This window comes from Saccoglossus kowalevskii, chromosome 6 (genome assembly GCF_978046115.1).
Source record: "Saccoglossus kowalevskii chromosome 6, keSacKowa6.1, whole genome shotgun sequence".
Taxonomy (NCBI): domain Eukaryota; kingdom Metazoa; phylum Hemichordata; class Enteropneusta; family Harrimaniidae; genus Saccoglossus; species Saccoglossus kowalevskii.
Window position 1 is genome coordinate 10,026,777 of NC_140646.1, and position 17,339 is coordinate 10,044,115.

At 41.4% G+C, this 17,339-nt stretch overlaps 1 protein-coding gene and 1 pseudogene across 1 annotated transcript in view; both read right to left on the reverse strand.

The window, feature by feature from the left end:
- LOC102801296 (calcium-transporting ATPase type 2C member 1-like) overlaps positions 1-16,140 on the reverse strand; it is a 181,750-nt gene extending 165,610 nt beyond the window's left edge. The window contains exon 1 of the mRNA XM_085500018.1: positions 15,854-16,140. Coding sequence (XP_085356144.1) covers positions 15,854-15,937 — 84 coding nt within the window. The 5' untranslated portion in view covers positions 15,938-16,140. The remainder of the gene's footprint in view (positions 1-15,853) is intronic.
- Positions 2,299-3,534, reverse strand: LOC144356767 (uncharacterized; annotated as a pseudogene).
- Positions 16,141-17,339: the final 1,199 nt, after the last annotated feature.

A 17,339-nucleotide genomic window follows, 5' to 3' on the forward strand; every position in this document is an offset into this window, starting at 1 on the left:
GCTGAGATAGCTACGCTGTTAGCAATGCACATTTCAATTAAAGAACAGAAGATATCATTAGAAAATGAACAATAAGCATAGTATCAATGCAATGGGACTTGCTGTTTTCAACAAGAATTCAAAAATATCACTTTCCACCAAAAATGACAAAAATATTCATCAAAATTAGAAAATTAAAGATATCATGAAATGAACAAATTTGAGAGTGGTCCACATGTAGTACCTATATATGTAATATCAAAGCAATTGGACTTGCGGTTTTTAACAAGAAGTCGAAAATATCACTTTTTACCGAAAATAACAAAAATATTCACCAAAATGAGAAAATTAAAGATATCATGAAATGAACAAATCTGAGAGAGGTCCACATGTAGTACCACCTATATATGTAATATTAAAGCAATTGGACTTGTGGTTTTTAACAAGAAGTTGAAAATATCACTTTTTACCAAAAATGACAAAAATATTTATCAAAATTAGAGAATTGAAGACATCATCATGAAATGAACAAATTTGAGAGTGGTCCACATGTAGTATCTATATATGTAATATCAAAGCAATTGGACTTGTGGTTTTTAACAAGAAGTCGAAAATATCACTTTTTATCAAAAATGACAAAAATATTCGCCAAAATTAGAGAATTGTAGATATCATTACAAAATGAACAAATCTGAGAGAGATCCACATGTAGTACCTATGTATGTAATATCAAAGCAATTGGAATTACGGTTTTTAACAAGAAGTCGAAAATATCACTTTTTACCAAAAATGACAAAAATATTCACCAAAATTAGAGAATTAAAGATATCATTACAAAATGAACAAATCTGAGAGAGATCCACATGTAGTACCTTTATAAGTAATATCAAAGCAATAGGACTTGCGGTTTTTAACAAGAAGTCGAAAATATCACTTTTTACCAAAAATGACAAAAATATTCACCAAAATTAGAGAATTGAAGATATCATGAAATGAACAAATCTGAGAGAGGTCTACCCAAGGCACATATACACCAAGTATCAAAGCATTCAGGCTTGTAGTTTTCAAGAAGAAGTCAAAAATATAAATTATTGACACGGACTCGTATGATAAGCTCCGCTGTCGACTTTAACAAAATGTTGTCTCGATTTTACCTCAGGAATGTTTCAAATGATCTCAATGAATATAATTAACAAGAAGCCTATCGACTGAGATAGCTCCGCTGTTAGCAATGCACATTTCAATTTAAGAACTGAAGACACCATTAGAAAAAGAACAATATGTATAATATCAAAGCAATCGGACTTACAGTTTTTAACTAGCCCTGCGCACAGTGCTGTGTGTACGGGGACGCGTTCGGTTGATAGATGAACCCCACCACAGCCCTGTGTACCTCCATAGACAAAGTCCGGGAGTGCACCGGAAAAGGTGCGCAAGTTGAAAATAAGTAGTTTCCCAGCCGAAATCGGTCGAAATGACGATGGTTATCCGTAACAACCATTACAAAGTTATCTGAAACTGAAATGTCTTTAAAAAGCGACTAGTAAAGACGAATAAAATGTAAACGCGTAGGTACCAGAAGAATTATCCACCAAACGCCGTCATTTTGAATTTCATTCACGCAGGAGAATGTGTTTGTTTTTAGGGCAAAGTAGCCAATTTTATCCACAATTGGACTCCGAACTGGGAGTTCTAGATATATCTGGTGATCGATCATCATTTTTGGTACCTGGGCGTGTTATTTCATTAAAAAAAATATATTTGTCAAAGTGTCGGACTTTGTCTATGGAGGTATGCAGGACTGTGGTGGGGACATCTATCAACCGAACGCGTCCTCGTACACACAGCACTGTACGCAGGGCTAGTTTTTAACAAGAAGTCGAAAATATCACTTTTTACCAAAAATGACAAAAATATTCACCAAAATTAGAGAATTTAAGATATCATCACAATATGAACAAATCTGAGAGAGGTCCACATGTAGTACCTATATATGTAATACCCGGTATCAAAGCAATCAAACTTACTTTTTTTAACAAGAAGTCAACAATATCACTTTTTACAAAAAATATTCACCAAAATTAGAGAATTGAAGATATCAACATGAAATGAACAAACCTAAGAGAGGTCTACCCAAGGAACATATACACCAAGTACTAAGCATTCAGGCTTGTAGTTTTCAAGAAGAAGTCGAAAAAGTAAAACATTGACACGGACGACGACGGACAATCACTCATATGATAAGCTCCGCTCGACAAAGTCGATAGCGGAGCTAAAAAAAACAAATGTAGATATAAAGAATCATGTACAAACTAAATAACCTTTGACACAAATATTATTGAGGTTTATTTAACACAGCATTCACTATGAATGAATGGTATATGATTACAACATAGCTTTTATTTACTACAACTGAAACATTAACAGTAAACTTACTATCTATTCGTAATACATGTATAAAAATTTACACTTATTTTTGTTTGAATCAAAATTCTCCATAGTCATCAAGCTAAAGTTTTTTTCTAAAATCATTGTTCGCCATTGGTCAAATATTCTTCTAGAGATGGGGGCTGTACATTGAAAAAGGTGCCAGTTTGACTCCCATAAATACATGTATGACAATTAGTGAGCAGTGCCCCTACCAAGTAATATTTTGCCACCGGTTGCAAAAATAATTTTAAATTCTTTCTGAAATCAAGAAAACCAAAATATCTAATTATTTTGCCAAAACCCCATTCGACACATTCACGTACTGAACTCATCTTTTTGTTAAACTCTCTCTCTTCAGGAGAGAGAAGAGCACCCTTAAATGGACATAGTAAATGTGGTCGCAAAGGGTAGGCTGGGTCACCATTTGGAGCATTCAGCTGTTGAAGTTGTTCCAATAAACCACTTTCTGCCAACATGGCAGCATCATGTCGTCTACCTTCAAATGGCCCAAACATGTGAGCTATCAACCCATTAGGGGCAATTATGGATTGAAATTTAATAGCATGTATTCGTTTATGTTCACTGAAGACCTGTTTCTGGTAATGTATTGGTCTTGATATAGGTCGTGCTGTACCATCTATAAATCCTCAACAGTTAGTGAGTGGAGAATCACGTTCATGAATCGCATTGCAAAATAACTGCAAAGATTCAGGTTGTAACCAGTACTTGTCCAGGGACTGCAGCAAATGTCCAAAATTATCGTAAACATGATTAAGAACAGTGTTGAATATTATGCTGTGTTCACTTCTTGAAGGGTATTAAATTGTCCAGGCGATTTGGATAAACCAGCCTTCTCAGTAGGACGCATACACCTTCCACTCCAGTTGCCACAGTCTTGTTTGGACCTACAATTTTATACGGAATTTTCAGAGCAGACTTCAAACAAAAGAGTTCATCTTTCTCAAATCTGAACATAGAAAGACATTGATTATTGGTCAGTGAAAGAACATCAATTCTGGCACCATCTGGAGTGGGAACTGTAGATGGAGAAATAGAGGTTGCCAACAGACAAAGATCCTCATCTTGTAAACCATTAGCCAACAAAATTAGATCAATGATATCCATTATCTCTGAAAATAATATACAAATATAGTAAGAGATTCATTAAATATTTTTACTTTAGTTATATTTGTAAATGCAATTTGTACATGTGTTGAAATCCAATAATTTGGCTTCTTTGCTGCATTAGGCAATCAAAAGTATGATTAGTCCACAGTCAGTTGTTATATATTCTCATTAAAAAATAAGAATTAAAATCGTGGACCCCTAGGTTCAAGATAAATAGTTTATAAATCGTATGTTTCTAACAACATTTTCAAGTAATACGAATTTAGAACGACGGACAAATATTCAGGGGTACATGAAATACTAGGTTTTTATGCCGAATAGGTAAGTTTTATATTCGAAAATGTACTTGTACTATTGTGATTTGTCATTTATACTTACCCAAGACAGCAAAAATTGGCAATATTTTACGGGATCGTGCACGCTGATTGTCGTCAAATCACAGTGTAGTGGCGCCCTCAGTGACATACAGATATACGCCTTCTTTTTTAAGGTTTGCGTGTTACAACGCACAACTAAACTCAGACTTCGAAACTGACAGTACGTGTACGGGTAGACCAGATGAATGGAATCACTTACTATGCGCAAGAACGCGTAACTAAACCTCTCTAATAATGTAATTGATCTATGACTGGAAAAGATGACAAAAACTCCCAAGGTGCCCATAAAGTGCAATCCTTCAACATGAATGACTGTCAAATGCACCATTAGATAGTTTATAACTATTTAATTTTTTTTTTAATCAGAATTGTAATCTCTTGAACCATCTATACCAAAATGACAAGAACTCATTCCTATTACTCATTCCCCTTCTCTGAACGGCTGATACACAACAAATATTGGTTTGTTCAATTATCATACATGTCGGTATTATTATGAATTAACAGACAAAGCATCATCTGTTACTCATACAGTGAGCAAGTGTTGCACATACAAAGAAGTCAATAGAGACGAGTTGAAATGGGGTCATGCATACATGTACATGTATGTGCAGTCTTATCAGTGATAGATTGGTCCCAAAGAAAAAGATAGTTGAACTCTGGTGACCTTGCCTTTTGTTATATAATATTATTCCATTTATCATAGTTTGTTTGCATATGAATATGCATTGTAATAATTAATTTTCAATACAAACAAGTTTTGAGATTGAAACAACAGTGGGGAATTAGTCTACCGAATGTCCTTGATAGATGTAAATATCTTACAGAAACATTGGTGCCTAATTTGTTTAATTATTTTAAGGGACATAATTTCCAGCTTTATTCAAAGTAATTCAGATATTTAAGTATAAAAAAATAATCTCAGAAAAAAAGTGCTGCATTTAGACTGAATAGATTCATAAATCATGCAAGATACCAGAAAATCTTAGCTGGCTTTTGCCCAAGTATTTTGTACAGGTGTCTGTCAAAAATTAATGATTCACTGAGACAAATATGAACTGCCTTATTATATTTATTGTGTGACTACTGTATTATTTGAAAAGTAAAAAATAAATGCCCTCTATGAATAGCTATCATGTTGCAAGCTCTGCTTTGTAAATAATGCAAATCAACTTAATTAGTTGGTGTCCAGTGGAAAGAGAAGTCTACATCTTTAAACACTGCAATCTTTGTTTTTAAAGTGCGTTTTTAAATTATTATTATAAAAGCTATATCATTCTGTTCTAATAGCTGAAACAAATTCCTGTGAATTTTCATTTGTCGAATGAACTGTTCGTCAAATACAGATTACCTATTTTTGATTACAATTTTCTTTTCAAAATGTGGATGCAATGTTTTGCTTTTAATGTATTGTTTTTGTTTCCATAACTTTGGACTAAATAGATTTTCTATTAGCTTCAGATCTTGATCAAAGTTTGGCACCCAATTCATAGGAGTGCTTATATTGATTTTCTGACATCTTGTTTTCTGTAAAGATTTTAGATTTGCAAATGTGTATTAGACTGTGCAAAAACTCTCTCCATGAGTTGGTTTTGAAACCCAGTCAAGTATTTCCATGGGATTTGGGAGATACATTACCAAGGATATTATTACAAGATAAATGATTTGCTTCATTGAACATAGACAACAATGCATATTTCCACTGAAATCAGTGACCTTTGAATGTGTATCACCAGTGATCAGTCAAGTAGAAACAGTAAAAATATTTTATCAGATTTTCCCAATTTGTGTATGATATTTTCATACAGGACATCTGTCGTTCATACTCAGGAAATAATAGTGATCAATAAGGTGACCAAGTTTGGAATAGAATTAGTAAAGTTATTGTGCACACAATAACAATTATAAACGCAGACAACAACGCTGCCGCCGCCGACAACGACGACAACGCCGAACAAACATTTTCCCCTTAATATATCTTTCTCTTCCAAACTAAACAAAATGATTAAGCCCATTTGAAATGAATGTATGTGTGACTTGTTTGATTATGATAAGTGACAAATAAATGATTTCACAAATTTGACAGAAGAAAACAAATTTATAATGATAATGGGAAATAAAAACATTGCAATGAATATGGCATTGGCCAAATTTATAAAACCCACAGAAAATAAAATGTAACGTATTTTCATATGTTAATGAAGGGTAAATCTTGTAATTTGTATGCTCTTTTACTCACTTTTTTATTGTATTGTAGTTTTAGTGACCTTACTGCTGTACTTTCCAAAGTCAGTATTGTGCAAATAAATGAATAAACAACCAACCATACAACCAACCATACAACCAACCATACAATCAACCAACCAAACAAACAAACAACCAACCAACCAACGAAACAAATAAACAACCAACCAACCAAACAACCAACCAAACAACCAACCAAACAAATAAACAATCAACCAACTAACCAAACACCCAACCAACCAATTAAACAACCAACCAACAAATAAACAACCAACCAAACAAATAAACAACCAACCAACCAAACAAACAAATAAACCACCAACCAAACAACCAACCAAATAACCAACCAAACAAACAACCAAATAAACAACCAAATAAACAACCAACCAAACAAATAAACAACCAACCAACCAAATAAACAACCAAACAAATGAAGAACCAACCAACTAACCAAACAACCAACTAAATAAACAACCAACCAACCAAACAAATAAAAAATCAACCAACCAACCAACCAAACTAATAAACAACCAACCAACCAACCAACCTACCAACCAACCAACCAAATAAACAACCAAACAAATGAACAACCAACCAAACAAATCAAAGAAAGCTTAGAAAGAACTCCCGTGTGCTGAGAGTATTGAAGACACATTAAAAATTAATTCAAAATTACTTGTACTTGAGATATTGATGGAATAGCTGAAAACTAATTATGTAAATCAGGTAACTGATATGAACAGATTTATGTGTAAAACTAATAAGGTCTGCACAATGTACCAAGTTTCATTGAAATGTGATTAGAACCCCAAAAATATTAATTATTATGTTAATTAGAGAGTTAATATGAACAGGAACAGATTTTAACCCAAAATTAATCAGGCTGTCTATTGTCCTAGAGCATTTATGCACCAAGCTTTATTCAAATGTGATGATCAATACTTGAGATATCAGTATTAATTAATTATGTTAATTAAGTGATTAAGAAGCATACATATTTACCAAAAACTAATATGGTGTATAGTCCTAGGTTCATTGAAATGTGATGGGTACTCTTTAAAAGTTTCATTGAAATCCAATGAGTGGTTTGTAGACATCAGTGCAACAGCCATAGAACAGCAAAAATTAACTAATTATGCAAATTAGGTAATTAATAGGCACAATTATTTATCCCAAAATTAATCAGGTCTCTGCATAGTCCTAGAAAATGTCGCAAGTCTCATTGAAATGTGATGATTAGTACTTGAGATATCAGGTGAAAAATTAACTAATTATGCTAATAAGGTGATTAATATGCACAAATATTTACCCAAAAACTAATTAGGTCTCTGCACAGTCCTCAAGTAACTATGTACCAAGTTTCATTGAAATGTGATCATTACTACTCGAAATATCAAAAGCTGAAAATTAATTAATTATGCAAATTAGGTAATTAATATGTACTGATATTACCCTAAACACTACCAGGTCTGTGCAATGTCATATGACATCTATGTACCAAGTTTTATTGAAATGTTATGATTAGTACTTGAAATATCAGTGGAAAAGCCGAAAATTGATTAATCATTATGTATATTAGGTAATTAATAATATTTAGTATTTAACATATCAAGTAGATGAGACACGAAATCATGGGATGGGATCATGTAATAGCGATGTTAGGAATGACGGTTACAGCAAACAACCACATTTACAAAGGAGACCAAACGATCCAAGTGGCACGTTTGTCCGTACCACCATACGGGTTATCACACAGTACATGTATGCAGTACAATGCTTACTTATTGAGTACAAGCTATATATGATGGTTGTAAATATACTAACAATGTTATTACATATTATGTATGGTATACTGCCTCTAGATATACATGTACTATAATTATATTATACCAGCGTATGAAAGCCATCAATGCAGTATTTTGATTGGACGCTACCCTGTTTAAATTAACGCAAGTCATGGTTAAACAGAACATAATGCACTGTTATTGTTTTTGAATTTATGGCCCTGATTTATTTTCATCATTTAAACTACATAATGATAAACACTATGATATATTAACAGTTTTAAATAAAGGGGAAAGTCTCTTTAATGAAAATAAGTAGACAAACAATTATAATAAAGTGCATCACAGCTATTTACTGTGCCTGTGTGAAGTAATGATGCATTTATATAGATTTGTTATGATGGCATCAAATCTATCAAAGCCTCCAAAAAAAATAATTTGAAAAGTAATTCAAACTACAGAATATTAGAATGGTAAATAGTTTTACGTCTCATAATATTTTACTTTGGATTCTTCAAGAATATGTGTAAACTGTTGTAGTTGGATTTTGTTATACTGTACAGTACAATCTTGTGGTACAATGTATACCAATATTTGGGATTGGTTTATTGCTTACTCAATATAAATGCATAAAAGTCAATCAAACAGTTTAGTGTATGAAGTCCAGGACAATTGGGGGAAAAGGTGAAAAACTAGATTGATGCAAGCTTTATTTAGATGCAAGCTTGTTGATCTGTTCATTGTCTCTGTATTTTTATGTCCTAATAAGGTAGGATGTAGATGTTGCAAAATTACAGCATGTGGAAACTTTGTGAAATACAATTACTAATGCATATAATATTGGAGTTTAGAGTAGAATATAAAGTGGTGGTTTGAATTATGAATAGATTTTAGTTCCCTACAGCTACATACATGTACAACACTGATTTTCAAGATTCAGGGGTTGAACATTGAAGGCACCACCACACAGTCAGGTAGAGCATCAAGGCAGTCAGGTAGAGCATCAAGGCAGTCAGGTAGAGCATCAAGGCAGTCAGGTAGAGCATCAAGGCAGTCAGGTAGAGCATCAAGGCAGTCAGGTAGGGCATCAAGGCAGTCAGGTAGAGCATCAAGGCAGTCAGGTAGGGCATCAAGGCAGTCTAGTAGGGCATCAAGGCAGTCTAGCAGGGCATCAAGGCAGTCAGGTAGGGCATCAAGGCAGTATAGCAGAGCATCAAGGCAGTCAGTTGGGGCATCAAGGCAGTATAGCAGAGCATCAATGCAGCCAGGTGGGGCATCAAGGCAGTCCGGTATGGTGTCAAGGCTGTCAGGTAGGGGCATCAAGGCTGTCAGGTAGGGCATCAAGGCTGTCAGGTAGGGCATCAAGGAAGTCAGGTAGGGCATCAAGGCAGTATAGCAGGGCATCTAGGCAGTCTAGCAGGGCATCAAGGCAGTCAGGTAGGGCATCAAGGCAGTCAGGTAGGGGCATCAAGGCAGTCAGGTAGGGCATCAAGGCAGTCTAGCAGGGCATCAAGGCAGTCTAGCAGGGCAGTCTAGCAGGGCATCAAGGCAGTCAGGTAGGGGCATCAAGGCAGTCAGGTAGGGCATCAAGGCAGTCTAGCAGGGCATCAAGGCAGTCTAGCAGGGCATCAAGGCAGTCAGGTAGGGCATCAAGGCAGTCAGGTAGGGCATCAAGGCAGTCTAGCAGGGCATCAAGGCAGTCTAGCAGGGCATCAAGGCAGTCAGGTAGGGGCATCAAGGCAGTCAGGTAGGGCATCAAGGCAGTCTAGCAGGGCATCAAGGCTGTCGGGCAGGGCATCAAGGCAGTTTAGCAGGGCATCAAGGCAGTCAGGTAGGGGCATCAAGGTAGTCAGGTAGGGCATCAAGGCAGTCTAGCAGGGCATCAAGGCAGTCAGGTAGGGCATCAAGGCTGTCAGGTAGGGCATCAAGGCAGTCTAGCAGGGCATCAAGGCAGTCTAGCAGGGCATCAAGGCAGTCTAGTAGGGCATCAAGGCAGTCTAGCAGGGCATCAAGGCAGTCAGGTAGGGCATCAAGGCAGTATAGCAGAGCATCAAGGCAGTATAGCAGAGCATCAAGGCAGTCAGTTGGGGCATCAAGGCAGTATAGCAGAGCATCAATGCAGCCAGGTAGGGCATCAAGGCAGTATAGCAGAGCATCAAGGCAGTCAGTTGGGGCATCAAGGCAGTATAGCAGAGCATCAATGCAGTCAGGTAGGGCATCAAGGCAGTCTAGCAGGGCATCAAGGCAGTCAGGTAGGGCATCAAGGCTGTCAGGTAGGGCATCAGCAGTCTAGTAGGGCATCAAGGCAGTCTAGCAGGGCATCAAGGCAATCTAGTAGGGCATCAAGGCAGTCTAGCAGGGCATCAAGGCAGTCAGGTAGGGCTTCAAGGCAGTATAGCAGAGCATCAAGGCAGTCTGGCAGGGCATCAAGGAAGTCAGGTAGGGCATCAAGGCAGTCTAGTAGGGCATCAAGGCAGTCTAGCAGGGCATCAAGGCAGTCTGGCAGGGCATCAAGGCAGTCTGGCAGGGCATCAAGGAAGTCAGGTAGGGCATCAAGGCAGTCTAAAAGGGCATCAAGGCAGTCAGGTAGGGGCATCAAGGCAGTCAGGTAGGGTATCAAGGCAGTCAGGTAGGGTATCAAGGCAGTCTAGCAGGGCATCAAGGCAGTCAGGTAGGGCATCAAGGCTGTCAGGTAGGGCATCAAGGCAGTCTAGTAGGGCATCAAGGCAGTCTAGTAGGGCATCAAGGCAGTCTAGCGGGACATCAAGGCAGTCTAGTAGGGCATCAATGCAGTCTAGCAGGGCATCAAGGCAGTCAGGTAGGGCATCAAGGCAGTATAGCAGAGCATCAAGGCAGTCAGTTGGGGCATCAAGGCAGAATAGCAGAGCATCAATGCAGCCAGGTGGGGCATCAAGGCAGTCCGGTATGGTGTCAAGGCTGTCAGGTAGGGGCATCAAGGCTGTCAGGTAGGGCATCAAGGCTGTCAGGTAGGGCATCAAGGCTGTCAGGCAGGGCATCAAGGCAGTTTAGCAGGGCATCAGGGCAGTCAGGTAGGGCATCAAGGCAGTCAGGTAGGGCATCAAGGCAGTCAAGTGGGGCATCAAGGCAGTATAGCAGAGCATCAAGGCAGCCAGGTGGGGCATCAAGGCAGTCGGGTGGGGCATCAAGGCAGTCGGGTAGGGCATCAAGGCAGTCGGGTAGGGCATCAAAGCAGTCGGGTAGGGCATCAAGGCAGTCAGGTTGGGCAGCAAGGCAGTCAAGTGGGGTATCAAGGCAGTCAGGTGGGGTATCAAGGCAGTCAGGTAGGGACATCAAGGCAGTCAGGTAGGGTATCAAGGCAGTCAGGTAGGGACATCAAGGCAGTCAGGTAGGGCATCAAGGCAGTCTGGCGGGGCATCAAGGCAGTCAGGTAGGGCATCAAGGCAGTCTAGCAGGGCATCAAGGCAGTCTAGCAGGGCATCAAGGCAGTCAGGTAGGGCATCAAGGCAGTCTAGCAGGGCATCAAGGCAGTCAGGTTGGGCAGCAAGGCAGTCAAGTGGGGTATCAAGGCAGTCAGGTAGGGACATCAAGGCAGTCAGGTAGGGTATCAAGGCAGTCAGGTAGGGCATCAAGGCAGTCAGGTAGGGCATCAAGGCAGTCTAGCAGGGCATCAAGGCAGTCAGGTAGGGCATCAAGGCAGTCTACTAGGGCATCAAGGCAGTCTAGGAGGGCGTCAAGGCAGTCTAGTAGGGTATCAAGGCAGTCTAGCAGGGCATCAAGGCAGTCAGGTAGGGCATCAAGGCAGTATAGCAGAGCATCAAGGCAGTCAGTTGGGGCATCAAGGCAGTATAGCAGAGCATCAATGCAGCCAGGTGGGGCATCAAGGCAGTCCGGTATGGTGTCAAGGCTGTCAGGTAGGGGCATCAAGGCTGTCAGGTAGGGCATCAAGGCAGTCTGGTAGGGCATCAAGGCAGTCTGGTAGGGCATCAAAGCAGTCAGGTTGGGCAGCAAGGCAGTCAGGTTGGGCAGCAAGGCAGTCAAGTAGGGTATCAAGGCAGTCAGGTAGGGACATCAAGGCAGTCAGGTAGGGCATCAAGGCAGTATAGCAGAGCATCAAGGCAGTTTAGCAGGGCATCAGGGCAGTCAGGTAGGGCATCAAGGCAGTCAGGTAGGGCATCAAGGCAGTCAGGTGGGGCATCAAGGCAGCCAGGTGGGGCATCAAGGCAGCCAGGTGGGGCATCAAGGCAGTCGGGTAGGGCATCAAGGCAGTCGGGTAGGGCATCAAAGCAGTCAGGTAGGGCATCAAGGCAGTCAGGTTGGGCAGCAAGGCAGTCAAGTAGGGTATCAAGGCAGTCAGGTAGGGACATCAAGGCAGTCAGGTAGGGCATCAAGGCAGTATAGCAGAGCATCAAGGCAGTCTGGCAAGGCATCAAGGCAGTCTGGCAGGGCATCAAGGAAGTCAGGTCCCAGGGCATCAAGGAAGTCAGGTAGGGCATCAAGGCAGTCTAGCAGGGCATCAAGGCAGTCAGGTAGGGCATCAGGGCAGTCTAGCAGGGCATCAAGGCAGTCAGGTAGGGGCATCGAGGCAGTCAGGTAGGGCATCAAGGCAGTCTAGCAGAGCATCAAGGCAGTCAGGTAGGGCATCAAGGCAGTCAGGTAGGGCATCAAGGCAGTATAGCAGAGCATCAAGGCAGTCAGTTGGGGCATCAAGGCAGTATAGCAGAGCATCAATGCAGCCAGGTGGGGCATCAAGGCAGTCCGGTATGGTGTCAAGGCTGTCAGGTAGGGGCATCAAGGCTGTCAGGTAGGGCATCAAGGCTGTCAGGTAGGGCATCAAGGCTGTCAGGCAGGGCATCAAGGCAGTCTGGCAGGGCATCAAGGCAGTTTAGCAGGGCATCAGGGCAGTCAGGTAGGGCATCAAGGCAGTCAGGTAGGGCATCAAGGCAGTCAGGTGGGGCATCAAGGCAGTATAGCAGAGCATCAAGGCAGCCAGGTGGGGCATCAAGGCAGCCAGGTGGGGCATCAAGGCAGTCGGGTAGGGCATCAAGGCAGTCGGGTAGGGCATCAAAGCAGTCAGGTAGGGTATCAAGGCAGTCAGGTAGGGACATCAAGGCAGTCAGGTAGGGCATCAAGGCAGTATAGCAGAGCATCAAGGCAGTCTGGCAAGGCATCAATCAAGGCAGTCTGGCAGGGCATCAAGGAAGTCAGGTCCCAGGGCATCAAGGAAGTCAGGTAGGGCATCAAGGCAGTCTAGCAGGGCATCAAGGCAGTCAGGTAGGGCATCAGGGCAGTCTAGCAGGGCATCAAGGCAGTCAGGTAGGGGCATCAAGGCAGTCAGGTAGGGCATCAAGGCAGTCTAGCAGAGCATCAAGGCAGTCAGGTAGGGCATCAAGGCAGTCAGGTAGGGCATCAAGGCAGTATAGCAGAGCATCAAGGCAGTCAGTTGGGGCATCAAGGCAGTATAGCAGAGCATCAAGGCAGTCAGTTGGGGCATCAAGGCAGTATAGCAGAGCATCAATGCAGCCAGGTGGGGCATCAAGGCTGTCAGGTAGGGCATCAAGGCTGTCAGGTAGGGCATCAAGGCTGTCAGGCAGGGCATCAAGGCAGTTTAGCAGGGCATCAGGGCAGTCAGGTAGGGCATCAAGGGAGTCAGGTAGGGCATCAAGGCAGTCAGGTGGGGCATCAAGGCAGTATAGCAGAGCATCAAGGCAGCCAGGTGGGGCATCAAGGCAGTCGGGTTTGGCAGCAAGGCAGTCAAGTAGGGTATCAAGGCAGTCAGGTAGGGACATCAAGGCAGTCAGGTAGGGACATCAAGGCAGTCAGGTAGGTACATCAAGGCAGTCTGATGCCCTACCCGACTGCCTTGATGCCCTGCCAGACTGCCTTGATGCCCTGCCAGACTGCCTAGATGCCCTGCTAGACTGCCTTGATGCCCTGCCAGACTGCCTTGATGCCCTGCTAGACTGCCTTGATGCCCTGCTAGACTGCCTTGATGCCCTACCTGACTGCCTTGATGCCCTGCCAGACTGCCTTGATGCCCTGCCAGACTGCCTTGATGCCCTGCTAGACTGCCTTGATGCCCTACCCGACTGCCTTGATGCCCTACCTGACTGCCTTGATGCCCTGCCAGACTGCCTTGATGCCCTGCTAGACTGCCTTGATGCCCTACCCGACTGCCTTGATGCCCTACCCGACTGCCTTGATGCCCTGCCAGACTGCCTTGATGCCCTGCCAGACTGCCTTGATGCCCTACCCGACTGCCTTGATGCCCTACCTGACTGCCTTGATGCCCTGCCAGACTGCCTTGATGCCCTGCCAGACTGCCTTGATGCCCTACCCGACTGCCTTGATGCCCTACCTGACTGCCTTGATGCCCTGCCAGACTGCCTTGATGCCCTGCTAGACTGCCTTGATGCCCTACCCGACTGCCTTGATGCCCTACCTGACTGCCTTGATGCCCTGCCAGACTGCCTTGATGCCCTGCCAGACTGCCTTGATGCCCTACCCGACTGCCTTGATGCCCTACCTGACTGCCTTGATGCCCTGCCAGACTGCCTTGATGCCCTGCCAGACTGCCTTGATGCCCTACCCGACTGCCTTGATGCCCTGCCAGACTGCCTTGATGCCCTACCTGACTGCCTTGATGCCCTGCCAGACTGCCTTGATGCCCTGCCAGACTGCCTTGATGCCCTACCCGACTGCCTTGATGCCCTGCTACATGTATACCGGTACTATCTTGCTTTTCGCCAGCCACAAAGGTCACCCTAGACGAACTTGATAGATACTGCCGACCATTCCATGCATTCTTATCGACACACAGCGGCAAGCAAATCGAGAAATGTAACAATTTCGCACAATAAGTCACCATTGTACTGTGACTGATTAATTATAATATTTATTCAACACTAAAACAAACTACAGTGAGTTGTTCTTTGGTCGTATATAAAAATAAATTAAAATAAAATAAAATAAACTACACTAAAATACAGTAAAGTTAACCAACTAAACAGAATGCTAAATGAAGCTAAATAATATTACAAACACATAAAGAATCACAATAAACTTGTACGATATGGTATAGTACAATACAAGAGTGGAAAATCACATTAGAGTCATAATTATGGTGAAAAGAATATTTTTGAATTTGGTGGAGCTGCTCATATCTCATTCACATACATTTTTGTATGTATTGCGCAGTTTCACAACCAGGCCGACTCAGGTAGTGATTGGTTTGCCATTTCATTACATCTTGCGGCCTTTCAAACAGAGATTTGAAGTATATTGCTAGAAATGCATCATTTGTTTTCCATTTATATTCCTAATTACAAGGAATGGTGAAAAGTTTGCATATACACCAGTGAGAGCACATTTTAGAAGCAAGGAAACAATTTACCGGTCATTTTGGAAATTTTTCCGAGGGGTATGTTTATTCCGGGGGGTATGTTTATTAGATTTTGAAGATTTGTCCTGGGGATATGTTTATTTGGGTCATAAGAGTATGGCACATCGAAATAGTAATCTTAAACATCACTGTTCATACAAAATGTACTGGAGTATGTTAATACATGTGGTCGTACTACAAGCATGATTAGTACTATTTTTCATGGTAACCCCCAAGCAGTTTAAAAACGAGGGCGTAACCAGCAGTAATAATACGTATTACTAGTATGTATAAATGTGAATAGTATGTGAATAGTATGTGAATTCCTGTTACCCAATAAGCACTGCCGACATTTATCAAACCACAGTCAGTCACTTAGAATACGTTGGATAATACATAAAGATACGGCGTCACATTACTGGAGTAGAGCAGGGCTCATTACAGCTCCCTGAGTAGAGCAGACAGTCACGCAGTATGATTAAACGTCGACAAGAAACCATGACAACCTATCAGAATCACAACAAGTACGTGTAAAAACTTTCTCCACTCACCGTATTGTCCTCGTCAAGTTGCTGATGCTCATTCGATGCAATGCTATCCGCATCAGACGACGTATCCCCCGGTGAAGTTTTCATTGTGAAACACGGTCGGAAAGAGTCTCATCATAATTGAGTGATACTTACTCCAGTGGTGAGTGACACATTGAAACTGATAAGAAACTTATAAATTACGCAATTAGAAGTATGTCAGAGATAAAAATGCCAAAATGGATGGAACGAATCCAACACGTTGTCGAATACAGTTAGATCACAAATAGGAAACTCAAACAGGTCAAACAAAATATTATCAATATGGCGTTCGCGCATGCGCTTTAAATGCAGCGGAAGCGACCATTTGTTTCGAAGGGGTGGAAGAGTTTGCCGGTGTGGTGCGGCTAAAGGTCGACGTCACAAGTTCAAACCTCAGACTAGTCTGAGTTCAAACCCAACCTCTCTTTTTTCCGGTGTTAAAATGGTGTTACTTTGCCTTGCCGAAAAAAAGGTGTTGGTTGTGCGTTCGCTCTTCCAATAATGAATGTGTGTATACGGAAACTGTTGACACTGACAATATAACGGAGACTGATAAGATGGACTTTTACAGCAAGTCTCAGAAGTATTGGGGCAGCCAATTTGCAAACTTGCTAGCGAATTGGCTAACTGCTTGGGTTTTGACTAAACAGTTGGGCTTCGGATCTAGCTGGCGCCGCCTTGTGATCTCGTCTACTCTGGGCGAGTCTATATTGCAGTAGGGGACATAGAATGTCTTTTACGCAGCCTGGTACATGTCTGGATTCCCCTATGAGTAATATGAGCCCCCGGTTTGAGCCTGGAAATAACCACAGTCAGCTGGCGTACAAGTGATGATATGATAAATGCGATTATTTCACCGATATTATATGGGGGTAGCCATCTTGAACACTGCTCGAAACTACAAAATGTAATAATAACAACCTTTATTGTTATCGTATCCCATCTGGGATCTAGATTAGAATACAATAAGGATATAAGGAACAATAAAATACATGAGGAATAATAATAATATTTTTTTAAATAATAATAATAATAATAATAAATAGTGATACTGTGAAAATATTATTATATAAATATTGTTTTGTATTATTTTGAGACAGCTGGTAAATTGCTTTTCATGAAGTTCTCTCTTTTAGTGAAACAGTCGCTGATAAACTTGGCAATTGCTTGGACAGTTTCAGAATTTTTGTTATTGAGAAGTGCTTTCAGATTACCGGATAAGGTTAAGTTTTCAAACAAAGCATCTCTTTCAGATTTGTACAGGTTACAATTGAAGAGGAAGTGTTCTTCGTCTTCAATTTCATTGGAGTCACAGACAGAGCATGTTCTATTTAAGCTATTTATGTTGTGATATCGCCCAACTTCAATCTGAAGTATGTGGGCACTTATCCACAGTTTAGTCATAGATGATCTGTGGATGGGGTTTTTAATAATTTCAAGGTATTTTTCAAGTGCAAAATCAGTTTTC